Genomic DNA, 23667 nt, shown 5'->3' with positions numbered 1-23667 from the left:
GTCAATTAACAAACATTTATTAAGCGCCTATTCTGTGCCAAGTACTGTTCAAATTACTGGCAATACAAATCTGAAAAATGAAACAGTCCTCCCCCTCAAGGAGCTTACATTCTATCCAAAAAGACAACTGGTATATTAGATGTATGTACGTGTATGTGTGTGTATATATATATATATATATATATATGTGTGTGTGTGTATATATATATATATATATATATATATATATATATAAAATATATACATACCTATTCAAAATAAATGGAAGAACATTAGCAGTAGGGGGAGGGGTAAGGACCAGAAAGGCTTCTGTAAAAGATGAACTTAGCCTATGTCTTGAAGGAATGAAGTGAGGGATTCTGTGAAAAGTAGGTAAGGAGGGGAGCATATTTTTGGCATGGAGGATGGCCAGTGCAAAGACAGAGATGGGAGATGTTGAGGAATAGTCTACTGGCTAGATTGTGGAGTATGGAAAGAGGAGTGATATATAATGAGGTTGGAAAGGTAGGCTGAGGCAGGTATATTTGAGTGGAATAAAGGTACACACACATCATGGAATTGAGGAGGGTGATAATTGGGTAGGCAGGGTACTTGAGGGGATATCAGCATATACACTGAAGTCTGTAAGCAAAAAGGTAGGTTTTGGTGTAGAGAGGAAAACAGAGCCAGTGTTCCAACAATCTGGCTAGCAGCTTCTGTGGGGGTGTAAGATCCACCCACAGCCAGCACCCAGAAAGCTGCCAACAGCACGGGTTCTTTTGATCTGCTTAACTAAGGAAAGCAAGGTGAAGGGGTTGACAAGCTCACTTTAATTCAGCATACAAATATCAGTCACTTAGTTCAGGGGAGAAGGCCAGCACCCTGCACTTCAGAGCAACGTACAAACAAACCATAAATATCAACAGACAGACCCAATACAGATTCATAGTTACCCAACATCTAGGTTCAGCCCGGGAGCTCAGAACAAGGGCTGGCCCAGAGTCATGAGCCACCATTGCTGTAAGGAGGAGCTCCAAAGAACAGACAGCCAACCCCTGGTTTTTATATCTTTTTCTGCATCAGGGGTGAGTCACACATGCGACTCACCCATGTGACCTAGAATCGGATTTAAACCCACGTGATCTAAAAGCCTCTGCTCTCCCAGACATGTAAACTAGGCCCTCCCTGGAGTTAGCCCCACCTTGGGCCCCACCTTAGTTGCCAATCCACACCCATTAAGGTTTTACACCTAATAGGGGTTTGGGCCTGGGGCTTAGCACCTTAGTAAGGCTCAATGAATTACTCAAAGGGAACAAAAGCCAAACTATTCAAGGGCACTTGTTGAACTAAGTGCTAAGGAGCCCATTTTTGCTTACCAACACAGCCAGGTACTAAACTCCTTAAGTAAAGAGAGAAATAATCTATGATCTAGTAGATACTGGCTGCTGAGATCTGGATAGGATGACATACCTGGATGGAGTGGACCTCGAAGGAAGACTGGTCACTAGGGGTTAGTAGGTTGTAGGGGTAGGGATTGGAAATGACAGAAGCAAAGCTACTTTTCCTGGCCCTGTGTGTTGGGAGGCACAGGAGAAAAGGAAGTCACTTCTCTTCAGTCAAGCTCTCTGATTTCTGAGGGGCCTTCCAGCTCTAACATGATGTGTTTCTAGAACTCTGAATTGACATTAATGAGGTTCCTGTCATTGTTAGTGGACCTGGTACAGAACATCTCTTTTACTATCTTCTCTTAAAATTTTTCAACAGTTGGAGAAGAAGAAGCAAGAGAACAAAATGAGAAGAGACCAGTTAAATGATGAATATCTGGAACTATTGGAAAAACAGAGGCTATATTTTAAGACCGTGAAAGAATTCAAGGAGGTAAGAGGAGGTTTTGATCAAGTTGTCTGTGGATACCACATTTTGGGAAGGACCTCCATAAGAGAAGGGCAGCCAGGAGGAAAAAGGCTTTGAGTTCAAACCATATAAGACTCAGTTGAAGAAATTGGAGATATTTAGCCTGAGGAAGAGAATATTAATGGGACATGATAGCTGTCTTCCAGGATCCTAAAGGACCATTATGCAAAAGGGATTGGATTTGTTCTGTTTTGGTCCTAGAGAACAGAACTAGGACCAGTGGGCAGAAGTTGCAAAAAGGCAGATTTTGGCTTCATACAATGAAAAACATCCTAAAAATTAGAACTATCAAAAGTTGAATGGGTTACCTGGGTTTTGTGGATTCCTTCCGTGTAAAGGTCATCACACAAAGACTGGGGAAGCCCTTGTCTGCTGTGTTGTCTGAGGGAATTCTTGTGTAACTGCAGGTTGGATGAAAGGGCTTCTGAATTCCCTTCCAACTCTGAGATTCTGTGACTAACACTACGGATGGGATCTAGATTGCCTTCACTTTGGCCCCCCTCAAAATATTTCTTCTTCAAAGATAAGAGTGGGGATTTTTTCCTATTGATTTTTTTCAAAAATCATAGCAAGAAATGGTCAATTGGGAATCTCAATTTGGATGTGAAGGCTAGTATTTGGCTGTCATCTGTCTGTGTGAGATATTTCTGTATGAGATATTGCATTATTAGAAGCTTTAGTTATACTAGTAGCTAGCATTTACATAGTGCTTTAAGGTTTGGAAAGTGCTTTATATACGTTATCTCTTTTCGGCTTCAGGGCCACCTTAAAAAGAAAGAGCTATTATTATCCTTATTTTATAGATGAGAAAATTGAAACATGTAGAGGGTAAATGACTTGCCTAGGGTCACATGTCTGGGAAGCATCTAAGGGTGGGATTTGAATCTCAGGTCTTCCTGACTCCAAGTGTGAACCATCATCCATTACATCACGTTACCTCTATCATCAAGGGTTAACTGAGCACTGACCTAAGCACATTAAACTTAAAATTGCACTCAAATGTCATATGGCATCAGCCCACATAAAGACCCTCATAAAAACTAATGTTTTTAATTGAAACTGAATGTTATCCAACTTATAGAATTCTAGAGATCACATAGCCTGTCCCTATGTGTCTAGGCAGACTTCTATTCCTGTTTTTCCAGAAATATAACTTGTCTGAAAAGTTCTTTTCGAAAGAACCCTCCACAGCTTCTGATAACACATTCCAAGGTCTCATCAGCCTTAATGTCAGGACATTTTTCCTTGTCAGCCTAATTCCAGGTTAGGCTTATGTTTTGCTTAGAGACTTAACTAAAGGTCACAGTCATGGAATATAAGGTTTGGAAGTGACCTGAGAGGCCATCAAATCTTACCTAAACAAAAATCGCTTTTAGATGCAAACTCTGCCTTGCTGTAACTTCTGCCTACCCCTGGGCCTAATTCTTACCTTTTGGGAAAAGCAGAATTGATGACTGTTATAAAAAGATACTTTGGTTTATCAAGCAATTTAAAATGAATTAATATTGAGTTTTACATTGATTTTATAAAACTAAGAGATTGTTTTCTTATCCACTAGTGGCAATAGCCTAATAAGTAAAGTAGATGTAAGGGGAGAGGAGCCATATGAAGCCAAAGGAGTGATGTTCAGTCTCCTCCTTGGAAAAGAAAGTGTTGACAGTAGTGATTGAGAAGAGAGAAGGTGACCAGCTCCTGTGGAATAGTCACCATCCACTCCTTGTTGAGAGTTCTCCTTGTCTTGAGACCCTTTGCACCTGGCCTAGCTCCTCAAGTATCATTAGCACTTGGTTGAAAACCATTGAGATCAAAGACCATATCATATTCTTCTTTGTATCCCTCACAGCACCCCAGACACATTATCTTGTGCATAGTAGGTGTTAAGTAAATACTTGTTGAATTCAAAATGGCAGAAAGGCTGCCTTTGTCAGAGTCAGTAGTGAATAAACATTTATTAAGCACCTACTAAGTTTCAGGCACTGTGCTAAACTATGGGGGTACAAAGAAAGGCATATAGTTCCTGTCCTCAAGGAGCTAACTATCTAATGGAGAGAAGACAACACAAAAAGAAGCTGAAAATCAGTGGGGGCAGGGTGAGGGAAGTTACCCATCATTGGGCATGATGAAGTCCAATAACCAAGGTGGGAAATGATCTGAAGAAATGAGTTTCAAGAGTCGATTTCATCTTGCAAAATGATGAATTTCTAGAGATCATAAAGTCCAAGAAAGCAGCCAGGTGGGAAATAATGGGGTAAATTCCGAGGATGCCCTTTTCAAACAGAGGATCTGGGAGGAACTCCCAGGTGTCCACCCCCGAGTCTCCCCTACCAGAGGGCAGGGCCCCACTGGGGACCAGGGGTACTGAAGAGCTGTGAGTTTCAGAATTGATAGCATCTTGGAGAATGATGAGCCAAGGTGGGAAATGAGCTAAGGACATCAGTTTTAGAGTTGATTTCATCTTGCAGAATGATGAGTTTTGGGATATCATGAAGTCCAAGAAAATTGTCAGGTGGGAAATGATGCGGTAGAGTCTCTGGATGCCCTTCTTAAATGGATAAAAAAAAAATTATTCCCTAGAATCCTTCTAAAGACTGACAAGGATAGTGAGGTTACTCAGAACCATGCCATACAAGGATTGGAAAAAGAAAGACTCAGAGTAGACATGGCAGCAATCTTCAGTTCTGCTTTAATCCAAAGAGCAGAACCTCAGCCAGTGGGAAGAAATGGAGACAGATTTTTGCCTCAATATAATGGTAAACTTCCTAACACTTAAATTTGTCCAAAAATAGAATCAACTGCTTTGAGAGATAGTGAATTCCTCCTTACTAGAGATCGTTAATCAGAGATTTAGTGACTCTTGGCTAAGTGTTTGGCTAGATGACTTCTGAGGTTGCATTAGGTTCTGGAAATTTATGCTTCCATACTGTTTTCCAAAACTCAGTACTCAAGTTTATTAGGAATGCCTTTACTATTCCTAGGCTCCTCTTCTTTTAACCTGAATAAACTAAAATAAGGAAAGACAAAACAAAGACAAAAATGAGAAATGTTCTTGCACTTGTTTGGTGATGCTTACGTTTCCTGAGACAGGAGCAACACCTTCAGAGTGCTAGACTGTCATCTCCAGGAAAAGTAAAACGCTCATTTTATACTTGAGTGCTGAGAGACTTCTTAGACATCTTGAAAGTTACAGTATTGTCCTGCCTCACCATATATTCAACCAGTAAGCATTTATTAACTGCCTACTCTGTGCTAGGCACTGTGGTAAGCACTGGAGATTCAAAGACAAAAGAAACAATTCCTGCCCTCACGGAGCAAATGTTCTAATGGGGAAGGCAACATATACATATAGAAATTTATACAGAATATATTTATATATAAAATTAGTACAATGTAATTTTAGGAGAAAGGGCAATAGAAGCTACGGTGATCAAGGAATATGTATTCTGCTCTGTCAAATGCATTGAATGCATGGCATGCACAGTTTAGATATTAAAGGCAGGACTGCAGATGTGCTGTATTTCTGTTTAGCATGGACAGCTTTTTGGCTGCTTGTGTGTTTAGTCCAAGGGATAACATAAGAGAACTACCAAAGTCTTTGACTTCCAAAAATTGACAGACTTGTTGGGACAGCAAGACATGCACATATGAAACTTCCGAAAGACAGTGCAATCTTAAAAATGCATTGTAGCATCTCTTTATGAACGTGCTAGAAAAAGCTTAAATGTAGCATATTCACCAGTGCTCCAGCAGATTGCTGATCACCTTGATTTGGGTGCTCTTTCTGCCAATGCCAGTCACATGCTATCTGTGCCTGTCCACCCTGTGCAACTCTCCTCCATGCCCTCCCAGATTCACCAGGGAAGGTCCACCCAAGGTGCACTCTGTGAGAACACTAACAAAGCATGCAGGCTGTCCACTGGTTATCCCTTCCTTTTGCCATGTGACCACTTATTTCATAACAAATATATTTAATTAAATAACAATAAAAACAAAATAATACTATCCCCCTAACCTTTAGGAATTGAGTGGTAGAGCCTCTGCACGTAGGGAACACAGGGGACCAGAGGAGCTATGCAAAGAGAAGCACATACAGGGGATACCTGGGACCTGGGCACACACAGGCAGGGACAGCTTGTAGCTCCAACACTGCAAAGCTGCCAGTGACTTCTGTTAATGCCGTCACTTTATATAGCTTCTCCTGTGGATTTCCTTGTTGCCAGTATATTGCTCCCTAGTGCTGCCCACTCCCCACCAGGCACAGGTGCTGCTCTTTACTCCAGCTGACTGTCAACCCTGGCTATTTTCAGGCTTACCTAATGCCCTGAAGAAATCTTCACGGGAGGGGGAGGGGGAATGTTGTGGTGAATAATCGTCTGCTGTCAGCCTGTTCCTTATGCCTCCTTCGGTGCCTCAGCTGTAGCCCTCAGCCGACGTGCTATTTTCAGATCCACCTCCAAGTCTGTCCTCCATTCTCTAAAGAGGCTGTGATTAATAAGCCTTTCCCTTCAGGGCCAGCTGCAGCTCCCTGCTCATTTGGCATTCTCAGCCAGTAGCCATGAAACTTCTTCCTCGTCCAGGATCTCAGAGGTTCACTCCATCTTTCTCACTTACCCACTGGCTTTGAAATTCTCTTCTCAAGAATGCTGCATGTCCAGAGGCCTAGGAAGTTATCAGCTCTGCCTTTTGGCCTCTAGTGCTGGGCCTAGAGTCAAGGAGACCCGAGTTCAAATCTGGCCTCAGACACTTACTAGCTATATGACCCTGGGAAAGTCACTTAACCATATTTGCCCCAGTTTCCTCATTTGTAAAATTTGAAAAAGGAAATGGCAAAACACTGCAGAATCTTTGCCAAGAGAATCCCAAAAAGGGGTCATGCAGAGTTGGACACAACTAAAGTGAATAAACAGCAGCTAACTACACTGAATTGCCTTGACTTCTATTCTCTCTCTTGGGTCTCTCAGTTCAGCTGTCATCTTACTTATGATCAGAAACTCACCTAATTTTTTTTTAGGTCTTTTTCATGTCCCCTGGCTGAGGTAGATCTCTCCAGGGTATCAGTCCTCAAACAGAAAAGGGATTGAGAGACACTGTGGTAGAGAAACTTGTTTTAACTTCAACCCAGCAGCCCCCGTACTGTGCAAAGTAGCACTGGCTACGCTGACCCTTGACTCTTGTCCAACTTCCCCCGCCTCACATGCTGGTTTCCTCCTCTGACTTCTCTACACCATTTAAAATCCTCATTCCCCCAAAATCGTTTATAGGTGATATTCACCAAAAACCATGAAATTTGTAGTTCTCAACTGTGTTCTTAAGAAAAAGTTCTCTTGAAGACTAGAACAAACATCCTCCACCGAAAGTAGGCCTTATCACAGCCATTTTCACTAGACTTAGAAAGGATTTCTCTTCCAGGCAACCTTAATGTAGGGAGACCCTGTCTTTCTTGCAGGGCAGGCAATATTAGGGGTCACATAATGAGAGCTTTTTGCTGCTCAGTCTCCTGGTGCCATGAGGAAGGTACAGACTCCCAAGTAGCTCATACCTACTTTTCTGGACTGACCTTACCCAAAGGCCCCAGTTATGGTTTACAGTATTTATTGGTGAATCCACAGGGTTTCTGGAACTGCTAGAGTACAATCTTCTGAAGGATTGGTTAAAAATATTTGGAGAAGTATGAATAGTAGTTAGGCACAAATAGGGTATTTTATACTTCATCTGCACTAACTAGTAAAAATTATGAAGTAGGAAAGAAAAAGATCTGGGTATGGTAGCACATACTTATAAATCCTTCTATTGGGAAAGGCTGTGGCTGGTATATCACTTGAGTTTGGGAGTTTTGAGCTACAGTAGGGCTGTAGCCATTCAGATCTCCCTGGTAAGCTGGCACTAATATGTTGAGTCCCCATTGTTCCTAAGGAGGGGCTTACCAGCCCAGTTTAGGAAAAAAGAGTAGGTTAAAGCTTCTGTGACAAGTGGGATGGGCTAAGGAGGAAGAAGAAGGGAAAGGGCAGAGGGGGATGGGGGGGAGGGGCGGGGGGAGAGAGAGAGAGAGAGAGAGAGAGAGAGAGAGATCAACAAATGTTGATAGAGCAGCTAGCTACTTTGTTTAAGGAGAGACCAGCCCTATAAACATACAAAGAAATGTTAGACAGTATCCCAGCCATTGTGGAGTTGGTGTTAGTGAGTAAAAAGTTAAGTAATACTATAAATTAAAAATTATATAAGAAGTGCTATATGATAAATGGTACCTACAAGACAGTAACTGCTCTGAGCTCAGAGGAGGGAGAGCTAGCCATAGGCAGGAGTAGTCTGGCTAGCTTTTTAGGGGAGAGACACATTTAACTCTATCATAGTTGATGTGTGACCTCATAGGTCCTGGATTTAGCTGAGTAGTAGGAATAAGACCCTATGTCATCATGCACAGATAATCTGTTGGGAGCCCCCATTGTTCATTTACTTCTTAAAATATGACAATCATAGTTTCTGATTTGACCCTGTTCCCTAAACTTCTGTGGATATTTCTGAGGTGCCAGTTACTATGACTGCTGAAAGAAAGAAAAAAGACCCTAGAGTAATAGGAAATGTATGGAGAGGAGCTCAAGCAATAATATGAAATTGGTTTAGAGGGCCTTTTGATTCAGAAAATGCAAGGCTTTAAGAGAATTTTTCACTAAGTGGATCCCTGGAGCCTTAGGGGAAGATATCCTTATTCTAATGCTAGACTTTGCCAGGCCTGGGATCTTATTAGCTGAGCACATTAACTCACTTCTAATAAGCTTCTTCACTTACACTTTGAAAAGCTGAAATGTTTGTAGACAGCCATGGGGAACAAGTATGGAAGCGAAGATACCCTGTTCACCAAAGTTCATAAAGCCCAGAGTTCTCAAGGGAAGAGGAAAAATGATCTCATGTTGGCAGGCCTTGAAAGAAATGAGGGGGGGAAGGGCCTTTAATCTTAGAACCAGGAATCAAGAGCCTAGGACCAGTGTTCTGGGGTCCAGGAAAATAATGATAATAAAAAGAAGAGCTATCATTTTTATTACATTTTTGGAGGGGGGTTACACAGCACTTTTCATTTTCTTCTTAAAACAGTCCTGTGATTTGATAGATGAGAATGAGTAGCAAAGTTGGGCCTTGAACTCAGTTCTCTGAACTCCAGATGCAGTGCTTTTCCCTAGTAGATGTAGAAACAGGCTCTAGACCCCTATACTGTGGGGTATCAAACTCCCACCATGCTTCCTTGGACTGACCCTAGGTTATTTATAGGCCTCAATTTTCACTTGTGAGCTACCAAGGCATAGACAGTCCCACTGATTCTCTCTGGTGTCCTTCTTACTTGGGGTCATGACTATAATTTTTCTTTTTATTTAATTATGAGTGTGTCACTCATTAATTTACCAGAGTCTGTCTCAAAGGTATTTTATCTCTGTAGCCTGTACCATCTCTTGGAGTAACAAGTCACCCCCTGCCATGTTAAGTAGAACTCCATTTTGTTTGTCTTAAAACAACAGCATTTAAAAAGCTTCAAGGAGTAGGGCACAGAGCCCTTTATAATATTCTGGAGTTTAATGAAAATCTTTGTTCCTTGTTCTCTCTTTCATGATTTTTGTACTTTTTTCCTATCTTCTCTTGGCCTTTTCTCTTTCCAGACTGACAACAGCTAATCTTTTTTGCCCTGATCTTGGTTCGTCAGGCCAGGATAAGGAAGAGGCTAGCAGAGGGTTTAACCTAAAAGCCCAAGATAAGCACCAAGAAGAATGTGGATGGCAAATTTACCTAATTAAGACAAGGACAGTACTTCAGAGCAAAGATGCCCAGGTGGAATGGGAAGAGTATCTGTAAAGAGATCAGGAAGGCTAGAGATTTGCACAGGAGAACAGACAGTAAACACTAAAGAATTTGGAAGACTTGAACTTGCGCCTAAATATTAAGAGAACACCAGACAGTGGAGGTATAACATTTTGAGGCAGTTTAATGAAGATAAGACAATAGCCTCAGAATGGACATTCAGTATTAATTAGAGATATTAACGTAGTGTCCGATATGGGAAGTTAAGGTAGATCTAATAAAATGTCATTGATTAGAGATCAATGTGCTCCATTTGGGTTTAAGAACCCAGCTGTTCGAATACAGCTTTGTGGAGATGTGACCGGACATGAGTCGGTGTATATGAAAAAGAACTGGGGCCTGCAGTGCTGTGATTTGGCTACCCCAAAATTAAATGTGCTCTTAGGCTGCATTTTAATATCCAGAAGAAGGAGGGTAGAGTTCCCCTAAGCTCTGCCTTGATCAGATCACATCTGGAGCACTGGGTGAAATCCTAGACAGCACATTTTAGAAGGACTTTGGCAAGCTAGAGCATATCCAGAAGAGGAAAACAATCTCCAAACCATATGCATTAAGAATCAACTAAAGGAACCGGCGATGTTTAGCCCAAAGTAAAGAAGGCCTGTTGAGAAGATGGAGAGAGGGAAGACATGATAGCTGGCTTCATCATTTGAAAGCAAACCGCCTAGAAGATGAGTGAATTAAAAAATTATTAAGCATGTGTACAATGTAACAAGAATAGTGCTAATTTAGGGGGGATAAAAATACCAAAAAAAAAGAATCCCTGTCCTCAAGGAGCTTACAGTCTAACAGAGGAAGTAGTGTCCAGGGAGAATCTGGAAAATCACAGAGATGCTAAGTAGAATCATTAGGCAGTTGATTGACTTGTCCTTTCTAGGAATGGTAGTGTTGATTTGATGACTGTTCCTAGAGCAAGTGGTGGGAGGGAAAAGAAAGGACATGCACATTGTGTGGCGTGTCAGGAAGGTGGTGGGGTCCAGAGCTGGCTAGTTATGGTGAACTCTCCAATTAGACTTGTTTTACTTGACTCCAGAGAGTAGAATCAGGAGCCATAGGGAGAAGTTGCAAAGTTAAAGCATGTTTAAGGAAAAAACTTCCTGAAGATCTGTTCAGAATTGTATAATGGCCTACTTTATGAGGTAGTAAGACTCCCACCCTTGGATAAGCATTTGTCAATTAAATATTGATTGAATTGGTTTGAATTAGACAGCCTTTCTCTTCTGGGATTCTAAGCACTGTGGAGGATATATAGAAGCTATGGTATCTACTCTCAGTGAACTTCTAATCCTGGGATTCACAGGACCCCCATGGGATCGATGGACAAATTTCAAGGGTCCCTTGCATTTGAGGGAGAAAAAAGGAGAGAAAAAATATATTATTTCCACTAGCCTCTAAATAAAAATTTGCATTTCCTTCAAATATTTTATAATATTGATGCTATGAGAAGTGATCCATAGGCTTCACCATACTGTCAAGGGGGTCCATAACACCAAAAAGGCTACAAATCCCTATTCTAGTCTAATGAAGAGACATAGGCCAACACACTGTCAAGGAACTAGGGGAAGGAGGTACCTGTGGGACCTGTCCATTTTAGTGATGAAGGTCAGAATACAAAAATAAAAGATCATGCTTATTGAGACAAGAATGTAAAAGTAGCAGCTAGTGCACTATCTCCACCACTATAGAAAGAATCCTGGAGCAACTGAAACATCCTTATCTAGGAGGTTTTAGAGAAGGTTTCATGAACTGGGATGAGTGTCTGGAGAACATAAATAGCATGGTTTGGCAGTGAGTATTAGGACAATAGACATAAGATTACAAAATGATTTACCATGTTTTCTTTACATGCTTAAGAAAGTTACATCAGTAGCTTGAGCAGTGAAGGTCCATATATATTACATAAAGTTTAGCCTCTAGGCTAGTTATATGAGATTTTCATTTTCTCTTTGTTCAGATCTCCCCAGAGGCACTGGAGGTGGGGGAAGAGGGTGGGAGGAATAGTTCAGGTCTGTTAAGGAGACTTGTACGTGAAAGAAGAGGTTGGCGTATTACCATCTACCTTCACGAGGTGGTTGTGAGAGAAGTCATTTGTAAACCATGTAGCATCATATAATTGTGAGCTATTCTAATTAATCTCTCATTGCACTTTCTCATCAGGAATGCCGCAAGAATGAAATACTGCTGTCCAAGGTGAAATCCCATATTTCCTGAGAAAACTCATCAGCTAGCAACCTTAATTGATTTTTCTAGCCTGGAGATGGATTACTACATTATGAAACGTGATAGTAGCAGCCCAGAGAAGCCGGCAGACTGCTTCAAATACCCTGGATTTTTTTTTCTATTTTGTTTCCTTTCATTCCCATGCCAGGTGTTAATGACAGTCATTCAACACAAAGGGTATAACTAGAGTAAAAGCCCTTCCACAGAATAAGATGTAATGTGGCCAATATTTCTTTTCTGTATAGATTTTTCTTTTACATCCAAAATAGCATTATATATAATTAAGATATCAGGAAAAATATTTGCATAAAGTCTCTATAAAATAAAAATTAACTCATTCATTCCACAGATATTTATTGTTCACCCTCGTTCCCCCCACCCCTCTTGTGCAAGGTACTTTTCTAGGCATGGTGGGGTAGGGGGAAAGAGAAAGCAATGAAGGATACAGTCACTTAGCCGAAACAGGTTCTGTGCTCTGGGAGCTTATGTCTTAAATGGGAAAGTAATATTATAAAAGAGAAATTCCAAGGCACTAAGTGCTCCCTACCCCAAGAAAGATATAATTAATGTTGTAAGCATTTGCAGTTCAGATCAGTTCTGCCCAGATTGCTGTTAGGGCCAAGGACGAAGGCCTTGCTCCATTAGGGGTGCCACCCCTATGAGGACATAGTCATTTAGTCCTCATCCTCTTCAGTTAGGGGAAGTTCACTTAGGATTTCATTGGAACCTTGAGTGGCCTCCCCAGCCTTGACCTCAAGGGAATAGTGCAGTGGAAAGAACATAGTTTCTGGAGTCAGAGGCTCTTGGTTCAAATCCTACTTCTGACGTTACTTGCATTACCTTGAACAAAGTCACTTAATCTCCCGTGGCCTTAGTTTCCTAATCTGTAAAATGAGGAGTTTAAGACTGGATGGCCTCCGCGGTCCCTTCCAGCTCTTGCTCTACGATCCTGTGAGCCAGCTGTAAAATGTCATTGCCTTCTGACATCCTGGGATAGAGTCCTCAGCCCTTCAGACAACCTCACGACACCTTGACAAACTGTGTCAACCTGGTAAATGTTCATCTGTCGTTTTTCCAACTTGGCCTGACTTCTACCACTGATCTGGCCGCTCAAGTGGCTGTTCTACTTTGTTCCGTGCCTAGTTTCTCTTCCCGCTCTGCAGATGCTCATCAGCCTTCTCTCCCAGCCTGCTCACTTCAACTGCATCGATACTGTGCCCCCTCAATACCTCTTCTGCCATCATTCTGTCAGCTAAGGGCAAAGGAGCCTGTAGCACCACCTTTTGTTTTGGCCTTGAGTCTCCAGTGAGCTCTTCCCAGGTACCAGATAGTATAGAGAAACAGGGAAAGTTCTGTAGAAAACGTGGAATTTAAGCTTGGATCTTGGAGGGCTCCACTATGGAAAGATGGCGCAGAGAAAGGAAGGGCAATCCAATAACAGGAAATCACAAGGCAATAATACCTGCCACCTAAATAGCACTTTACATCAAATCCAGCCTCAGACACTTTCTAGCTTACTTGGGCAAGTCACTTAACCTCTCTTTGCCTCAGTTTCCTCAACTGTAAAATGGGGATAATAATACAATTTACCTCCCGGGATGGATATAAGGATCAGATGAGATATCTCTAAAGCACTTAGCACAGTTTATGGCACGTAGTAGGTGCTTTATAAATGCTATTATTGTCATTACATCCATTATCTCATTTGGTCCTCACAACATGACAGATACTGTAGTCTCATCAGGAGGGATATTGAGGCTCAGAGAGCTTTAAGTGGCTTGTCCACGAATGTACACCTAGTAAGTATGAAAGGTAGAATGTAAACCTGTCTTCCTTACTGCAAGTTCAACCTTGCTTCAAGAGTGGAGTAGTGAAGGAGGGAGTAGTGAAAGCTGAGCTTGGAAATGTCACTTGGCATTAGATCATAGACGGTAATTCATGTCAGGCTAAGGAGATTGGGCTTTATGCCACAGTGGGTCACTGAACCAAGAGTGAATTTCATGCCCCAAGATTCCAGTTAATTTTGGCAATATAACCATGCTTCAAGAAAATGAGATTTCAGAATGAGTTTCATGGACAAATTTTGTGGCCAAACACTAGCCAGAATTTTTGGACAGTAAAATGTGAAGCTTAAACATATCAGACAGGGATAACTTTAACTCCAGTCACTTTTGATAAAACAGTACACAGAAATACATGCATACACATATATGGTAAGGCATGGGTGATGTGATTGAACTTTTAAAAAACCCCACTCTGGATTAATGAACATTATGTCTTATGCTAGGCTTGATGAGACCTGAAAGCACTTCTTTACCAAACTAAAAACCACCTCTCTCTGCCCTTTGGGATGTAACAAGCACTAGAGTCACATCCTCACATACTTTGGCTTATCTGCATGTAACAAACCCCACCTATTTGCTGGAAGGAATTAGGTAACCTGATCCTCTTGTAAAATGGAAACAATTTGGTATTTTGCTGTTTTGGGGTCAATTTTGACATTTGGGTCAACCAAATATTCAAGACTATCTTATAATGTTTTGAGTATGGTGGGAAGAGATCCCTTGCAGTTGGGTTGGGTTGGTAAACCACTTGAATTTCCAGGGAAGCATTAAATACAATTTATCAAGCAAATCACAGACTTAGAGCTCCTGGCCAACTGGACCCTTTGTTACTGAGTTTAGAATTTTTTTTCTGCTGTGCCATTGTTCATGCCACAGAATTCCCTTTAGTGGAGGAGAGAGAGATTTATGAGGGCAAGCGTTTCTATATGTCACTGCAATCAATTCTGATTCTCCAGACTAATGGACAGCAATGACCCCAAACAACAGATAATTAAATGATATTTTTATTTAGCTGCATTCTGTTTTGTTTTTAAGGAAATAATTTGTATTTCTAGTTATTTTTTCATATGGTCTACTGTAATTATTAAATATTAGTTTCTATTCCTTTAAAATATATCCACCAAATGGCAGGATACAGGTAGTAGAGATGTCTTGGGGGCAGAAGAACACCAACTATTGCACTTAAATTTTATCTGTCACAAATGATACATAAAGCAAAGGCAAAGGATTGCTTTGTAAAACTAGAAAAAAATAAAATGAAGAACAAAAGATCAAAAATCTTAAGGAAGATGATGGGAGAAAAATGAGAAGGAAGGGAGCCGAAACAGTACAAAATCTCAAACTATACTGCAAAACATCAAAACTATTTCGTACAGGTTAAAAAAAATAGAAAAGTCAATCAAGGGAACAGATTAGGTACACAAGAAACAGAGGCAAATAAGCATAGGGGTAATAAGCCCAAAAGACCCCAACTACTGGTGTAAGGACTCTCCATTCCATGTTCTCAGAAAACTTAAAAGTAGCTTGGCAGAAATTAGGCTTAAACCAATAGCTTATAATATATACTACAATAAGCTAAATAGATACATGATCTAGAAATAAAAGGTCACAAATTAACAATTTAGAGGATCAGGGGAAAATATGCCATTGGAGCTATGGATAGAGGAAAAGTTGTTGACCTAACATGGAACAGTGAAAGCCACAGAAGACAAAATGTACAGTTTTCATGACATAAAACAAAGGTTTATGCAAAAACAAAACTGAGACTAGAATTAGAAGGTAAGCTGAACTAGGGAGGAAAATTGTACAGCATATTTCTCATATCAGTGATATCGAAGATAAATAGTGAATTGCTACAAAAAAATGTCAATGGGCCATTCCCCAAAAGATAAATAGTCAAAGGATATGAACAAGAGAGACAAATAAAACCTTTGAAACGTATTGGAGGTACTGGCCACAAGAGACATGTCAAGAGAAAGACCTTTAAACTCAGAATTAGTGAAGATGCATAGATGTCCCTTTTTTCCCCAAACACTTTTCCCCAAGCATTTTGGTTCTATAACCAAAAGAATTTGTTCTAAATCCCCAATGTTTCCTACTAGCATATTTTTTTTTCTTTAAGAATCGTGTTTCTTTTAAGTATTACTATGGGGATGATCACCAGGTTCTTAAAGGTCATGCATGATAGTTTGACAATTACACTTTGCAGAAATGATTGCTGAGCCACTGTAAGTGATCTTTGGAAGACTGATGCACCAAATATGCCATAAGACTGGGGCTATATAGTCCAGTTTTTTTTTAAAGAAAGACAGTGGATACTTCAGATTATAGATCAGCTACTTTGATTTTGGCATCTGGTCAAATTTTAGAATTGATTTGTGAACAAAATATAAATTAAGAAGTAATCACTAAAAACTACCATGGGTTTGTTATACAGAGCTAAGCTCTTTTTTGACAGTTACAAGTCAAGCAGGTAAGGGGAATTCGGTGGACATGATTTAATTGGATTTCATAAAAGCATTTGACAATGTATCTCAATATTGTGGCGAAGATTAAAATATGGAAACTGTATCATAGTACAGTAAGTTGAATTTGAAACTGTTTGAATGACCAGACCCAAAGAGTGTTAATTAGGAGGGAGGTCTTTAATGAAATGCCACAAGGTTCTATTTTTGCTTCTTCCTTGCTCAAGATTTTTGCCAACAACATGGATGAAAATATACATATCATGCTTCTCAAATTGGCAAGTAACAAGAACTTGGGAAGGATGACCGATTCACTGTGTCTGGAAGACAGATTCAAGCTTGACAAGCTGAAATGATGGACTGAGGTGAAAAGATAAAAATGGGATGAAAGTAAGATCTTGAACTTGGGTTTTAAAAAAATCAATTGCACAAGTGCAGAATGAAGAAATTTGCTGACAAAAATCTATGTGTAAAAGACCTGGTAGCTTCAATAAGCTCAACACAAGTAATTGTGTCTAGAGTATGTTAATAAAAATACAATCTCCAGAGCAAGAGAAGCTAATTCTATAGGATGTCCTCCTTAGACCACATTTGGGATGTGGTGCCCAATTCCGATGACCACATTTTAGAAGAAGTGTTAAGCTACAGTGCTTAGAAGGGGGAACAAGAATGAGGGAACTGGAGACCAGGCCATATGATCAGTTCAATGGGAATATTTAACCTGGAGAAAAGAAATGTGGGAATTTGCTGTGTCTTCAAGTTCTTGGAGGTACAGAGAAAAGAATTGTTTTGCTTGGTCCCAGAGGGAAGAAATAGGACCATCCTATGGAAATTGCAAGAACACAGATTTGGGCTTTATATGAGGAAAAACTTAAAACTAGAGTTGTCTAAAAATGGGATGGACTGCCCTGGGGGATAATGAGCTCCTTGTCACTGGAAATCATAGGATCAAAGATTTAGAGCTGGAATGCATCATACAGGTCATTAAATCTATTCTCATTTTACAAGTGAGGAAACTGAGGCCCAAAAAGATAAAGTGACTTTCCTAGGGTCATGCAACTAGTGTCAAGAGGTAGAATTTGAGCTCATGTTTTCCTGATTCCAAGTCCAGTACACTAGCCATACTACATCATGAGATCTTCAAATGAAGCCAGATACCACTTGTTGGGACACTTTGGCAAGAATTTGTGGATTGGATAAGATTTGGCTACATAACCTTTGAGGTTCTGTCCAACTTTGCAACTCTGTTATTCTCATCAGTCAGTCTTGGAGAAGCCAGGTGATATTCAGCAGTCATAGGCTGAAGTTTTCCATCTGGCCAAGAGCATAGTACCAGCACTGGCCAGATACTCTTGTGCCTGTCACCCAATCAGACCCAACTGGGCTTATCAGCAAAAGGTCTGACGTCATCCCTACCACCTTGGAACAGTAAACTCTTAAAATATGTGCAGCTGCTTCCTACAAGTGGTATGTGTGTTATTACTTGAGAAACCCTGAACAGATTATATTTAAACCTTAGAGCTACTGAAAGAGGGTGAGACTAGTACCTCCAGGAGTTTCCAGCAAAAACATTTCTCCAGTTTGGATTTAATTGCCTATCACTGACAGTAAACCACTACTAGGCCGATGCCAATAATAGATGAACAATCATCAAATTGGGAGTCAAGGTTCTATGTCTATTGTTGTGAAAAATGATTTCTAGTTAAGTAAAACCCTAAGATTCGGTTATGAATGTTAGCAAAGGGATGTATTAAATTAGACTGGGGTTTACTGTGAAAAACAAGATTTCAATCTAGCAAATATTTATTAAATACCTACTGTGAACCAAACATTGTCCGAGTCCTGGTAGGTAATACAAAGTTAAAAAAAAAAGTCCCTGCTCTCATGCAGCATGGAATGTGGCTATGACATATTCACAAATAATTATATACATGACAAGTACATTGAAGGAGCAGGCAAATTGACCTGGGGAGGAGGTTGGTAATGGAGAAGACCAGTGCTTAGCGCAGTGCCTGGGTACATGATAGGTGCTTCATAAATGCTGATTGATTGATTGTTATGTAGGAATTGAGGAGGGAGAATATTGCAGATGTTGAGAAGAGCCGGAGCAAAGGGACAGTATAGAAATGTGCTCCAGAAATAGAAATAGTCTGGTTTGGTTGAAACAAAATGAATGGAGGGAAATAACATGAGATAAGGCTAAAAAGGTAGAATGGAACCAGATTGTGACGTGCTTCAATTACCAAATGAGTTTGAGCTTTAGTAGAAAGGAAACCACAAAAAAAAAATTTGAGGTAGAGAATGAGTCACTTAGCATTTCTGGGCTTGTTTTCTCACCTGTAAATTGATGCGGCGGGACAGGATGACCTCTGAGGTACCTTCCAGGTCTTAATCTATAATCTTATGATCATATCTATTCTTTTGGCAGATTTCTGGCAGTGGAAAGGAGTTTTCTGTTGAGAGACCGTACTAATAATACAGGCAGACTGGAATAAGAGCCTTTGCTCAAGTGACAGCAGTGACAATAGAAAGGCAAGGACAGACTTTTGGAGAGAGTGGAATTAACAGGACTAGGTAACTGATCAGAGATGAAAGGCAAGAGAAAGGAAGAGTCAAAGACAGCACTCACAATTATTTGTATTGAGCTTATAACTACCAGGTTTTTGTGAATTTTTGTCTAGCAAATTTCTCATCCCATACTTGTGCAATTTTGTTTTTTTAAACCTGGGTTCAATATTCTACTTTTATCCCATTAAATTTTATCTTTTTGCTTCAGTCAAGCGTGGGCAGCTTGGTATACTGAAATGGTAAAGTCATAAAGGGAGAAGCTTTAGGGGAAAGATAATAAACTCAGTTTTGAACAAGTTGACTTTCAGATGTCATGGGACAGCCAAGCGGAAATGTCTCGTAGGCGGAAGAGGCAACATGGTGCGGTAGAAGGATCAATATGTTTGAAGTCAAAAGGTCTGAGTTCAAACTCCAGGGTGACTGAGAAAGTCATTGAACCTGTCTGTGCCTCAGCTTCCTCATCTGTAAAATGATAGAGGTAGGTTAGAATCGGGTGTTCATAACCTGGGGACTACTTTTTTCTTTCGATAACTAACTTCAGTGTAATTGGTTTCCTTTGTAATCCTACATAATTTATTTTTGCATTTAAAAACATTATTCTGAGAAAGGGCCCATAATCTTTACCAGACTGTCCAAGTAGTCCATGACAAAAAAGGTTAAGAATTGCTAAATTAAATGATTGATCCCTAAGGTGCCTTACACCTCAAAATCCATGGCTCCTAGCTTGGAAGACAGTTCAAGGAGAGAGTGTGTTTGTATGTGGAGAGAGACGAGAACCATGGCAAGAGCCTTAGGGGCATGAGAGACAGAGACAGAGACAGAGAAAAAATAAGCTGCTAAAACAATGAGAGGAAACCCATGTGGGCTTAGCCTTTTAATTCAGTTCCCTCATTTTACAGATGAGGAAACTGAGGTCCAGAGAGGTCAGGTGACAGAGCAGGGATTCAGACTCACCTTTCTACTGCATCACTCTGTGGTGGCTCTGAAGCAAAGGTTATCCAGAAGTTAATGGTCGCCTGTGTGAAAGGATGCAAGAAAACCCAGGATCCAAAATATGCTTTGGGGAAAATGCAAATGAATTATGATATTTAGAGGTATTATTGGACTTCACCAAAGCAGAACATCTTAATTATAAATTTGATTTGTTTACCCTTGGATGTAGTCACTCTGAAGCAGTTTAAAAGAACATACTTTTGGGAATGGGTCATTGGTGTGTGTCTGTGACTGGTGTGTCAAACAAAATGTATCACTGAAAAGCAAATAAACATGTTATAATAATTGGTATAAATAGGACCCACTTCTCTTTTCTGTTGCAAGATATTAACCATGACTAGATACCTTGTTTGGTGGTCTTCAGTTCCAACCAACCCTTTTCCCTTTTATCCAGGACTTTCTTGGTTACCACATCACATGTCTTGGGCAGTGTTGGAGGAGAAAGGAGGGCATATTTGAGAGATACTGAAAAGGTGAAATTGACAGACCTTGACAACAGCTTGAATATAGGGAATGAGAGATAATGAGGAATCCAGGATGACTCCTAGGTTGTGAGCCTCAGGGACTGGGAGGATGCAATAATAGAAAAGATGAAGTGGTGGGGGAGGTTTACAGGAAAAAATAATGAGTTCTGTTTGGGACATGTTGAGTTTAAGATGTCTACTGGACATCCAGTTTGAAATGTCTGAAAGGCAGTTGGAGAAACAAGATCAGAGGTCAGCAGAGAGGTTGCGACAAAGATAGGTAGGTTTGAGAATCTTCAGCGCCAGATGGCAATTAAATCCATGGCAGCTGATGAAATTACCAGATGAAGTAGTATAGAGGGAGGCCCCAGCACACAACCATGTGGGATGCCAGTGGTTACTGGACATGACTTGGATTGAAGATCCTGCAAAGGAGACTGAGAAGCCTTCATATAAGTAGAAAAAGAATGAGGAGAGAGTGAAACCTAGAGAGAAGAGTAGCTAGTGCAGAAGAGATGGCCTAGTGAAACAAAGACAAATATGAAATTGTCACTGGTCTCCAGCCACTTACTTTTCATCAGAGTAAACATGAAACATGAACAGATTAACAGTTAAAACAATATGAAACACTAGTAGCTATAGAAATCATGAAAGGCCTCCCAGATTTGGCAATAGACCAGGGGTGGGGAACCTGTGACCTTGAGGCCACATGTGGCCCTCTAGGTCCTCAAGAGTGGCCCTTTGACTGAATCCAGACTTCACAGAACAAATCCACATGTGGCCTCCAGGGGTTAACAATCTTACTTTAATCCAACATGCAAATATCTTTCACTTAGTTCAGGAGGAAAAGACAGCAACCTGAACTTCAGAACAAATACAAACAAGTTACAAACATACACAATATAAACAATTCATAATTACCAAGAAACCATCAACATCTGGGTTCACAAGCTGGAGGGCTCTTAACGACAGCTGCCCAGAGTCTCCACATCAACACTCCTCCAAGAGTGAGAGTCCCAAGCAAACAACTCTGTTCTCTCTTTTTATACAGTCTTTAGACATCATCAAATATCATCTGAGTGACCAGAACTTAGGTGCATACCATTGGCTGTGGTCTTAGCAACTCCCCTTAGGGCCCTGGGGGCTTCCCGCCTTCTCAAACTAGGGAACTAGTTTGCTAACCAACTTCACATCTAATTCGTAAAAGGGTGTGGGCCTGGGGTTTAACACCTAGTTAGACTCAAAGACACTTAATTAATTTAGCATTCTAAAACAGTAAAAAGGTCGCACCTTAAGTAATATTGCAACTAGGCATTGTACTAAAAGCTTTACAATTATTATCTCATCTGATGCTCACAACAACCTTGGGAGGTAGGAACTATGATTATCTCCATTTTACAGATGAGGAAACTGAGGCAAACAGAGGTTTAAGAGACTTGCCCAAGGCCACACAGCTAGTGTCTGTGGTTAGATTTGAACTCAAGTCTTCTTGACCCAATGCTCTATCAACTGCAGCACCTAGCTGCCTCAGTTAAGCAACTGCTTTCAAATGTAGATTATGCACATGCACATATTCATCAGTCTACTGAGAAACAGGAAGCACACAATTCACAAAATCTCATTGGATCAGAGATAGCTGGCAGCCACATGATTAGGGCCCTGCTCAACTAAACCACATCTCTTCTTTATGATTCAATCATTTTTCATCCCACCATTTTTAGCCATTCAATGAATCTTCCCAAAGAATCAAGCACCCCTGAAGGTAGAGGGGAGCATTTGGTCTGTTTGCACTGGCAGAGGCTTGAGGTCAGTAGATCCCCTGCCTCATTAGATATAATACATGTATTACTGGTGCTGTGTGTAAATCATATTTGTGGGTAAATGAACTGTTTCTGGTGCATTAGAGAAGCTCCCTAGATCAACCAGCCCAGTAGTAAATCCTTATATAAAGCAAACCATCACGCTCCAAGTGATATTTTGTAAATCTGGATTTTTAATAGATCAGATTGACTTGAATGAGTTTCCACTGTATCTGGGAAATTCAAGTGAAGGCTGGAAGGAAGGAAGGAAGGAAGGAAGGAAGGAAGGAAGGAAGGAAGGAAGGAAGGAAGGAAGGAAGGAAGGAAGGAAGAAGAAGTAAGGAAGGAAGGAAGAAAAAGAAAGAAAGGAAGGAAGGAAGGAGGAAAGGAAGGAAGGAAGAAAGGAAGAATGAAAGAAAGAGACCCAATGAATCCAAATTACCAATTATCCAACTTAAAATAGAAATTCACCTGTATCTGAGGTGCTTCCACTGTATTCCTTTTTTTCTCTTCTTTTTTGTAATTTTTTTTATTTTATACTTAAATACAAAATAAGGGAAAAAAACCATTTTCCATGTACACAGCAGAAGGTAAGAAGATTCAAAATATAAAGCAATAAATTTCCATTTGAAGAAAGTCTACATAATAAACATGACATATTGTGTTCAGAGCTGTCCATCTTTATTTACTTGTAGGCTTAATTTTATTCTCTACTGTGCACTTTTTACTTCGTTCTTTTTTCCTCCCTTCCTCCCACACCTCCCCCAAGAAAGCTACAATTAAGGACGTATTAAGCACACACATATATATACATATACATATTTCCACAAATATGTAGACATAGATATATGCATAGCCTCCGAAGGAAAGTATGGGAGAGAAGTATTAGACCGACTACCAGACTGAAGGTCTTCAGAGCCATCGCTGTATGCCTCTGGAACCTGGATAGTCTCTCAGCGCCATGCCAGGAAACTGAATCACTTCCATTAGAATTGTCTTAGGAAGATTCTGAAGATCACCTGGCAGGATAAGGTACCAGACACTGAGGTCCTTATATACCCCCCCACACTCAATATACCTCCCCCAATCCTATTCCCTCATCCTCTTATTTCTTTATAAATTTAGAAGGCTTTTATTCCCTTCTAAATGTATATATTGTTCTCTATTTAACCCATATCTGATGTGAGTGGGATTCCCTCTATAAATCTCTTCCCCCTCTCTATCCCCTTAGCCTTTTATTTCTTTCTGAAATTAGAAGACTTTTATGCCTATACATACGTATGTATTTATGTATTGTTCCCTCTTTAACCCATCCCCAATGAGAATAGGGTTCCAGAACTACTAGACCTCCTCCCCCATCTAATTCCTCTGTGTCAGTTCTTCCTCTTTCATCTCATTTGTATAATAACTCTTTTTACATTTTCTTAGATGGTATTACTTTTTAGAATCACATCATACTCACCTCTACCCCAATCTTTCTTTTGAACTACCCAATTACAAATTATAATCTTAGAGATACAGTTTACATTTCCTCATATAAAAAGGAAAGTCTGTCCTTATTGAGTCCCTTATAATTAGT

General features: G+C 40.3%; 1 protein-coding gene across 2 annotated transcripts in view; it reads left to right on the top strand.

Moving 5' to 3' along the window:
• The window catches only part of CCDC93 (coiled-coil domain containing 93), a 123912-nt gene extending 103792 nt beyond the window's left edge, over positions 1-20120 (top strand). Inside the window, exons 22-23 of one of the 2 annotated variants that reach the window (XM_036743449.1) lie at positions 1744-1857; positions 11893-20120. In XM_036743449.1, the coding sequence (XP_036599344.1) occupies positions 1744-1857; positions 11893-11946 (168 nt within the window). In that variant the 3' untranslated portion in view covers positions 11947-20120. The remainder of the gene's footprint in view (positions 1-1743; positions 1858-11892) is intronic. The other variant, XM_036743448.1, reaches the window with a different exon arrangement.
• Positions 20121-23667: the final 3547 nt, after the last annotated feature.

Source organism: Trichosurus vulpecula, chromosome 2 (assembly GCF_011100635.1).
Source record: "Trichosurus vulpecula isolate mTriVul1 chromosome 2, mTriVul1.pri, whole genome shotgun sequence".
Classification (NCBI taxonomy): Eukaryota; Metazoa; Chordata; class Mammalia; order Diprotodontia; family Phalangeridae; genus Trichosurus; species Trichosurus vulpecula.
Note: the sequence above shows the minus strand (reverse complement) of the source record. Positions and strands in the feature narration are given on the sequence as shown.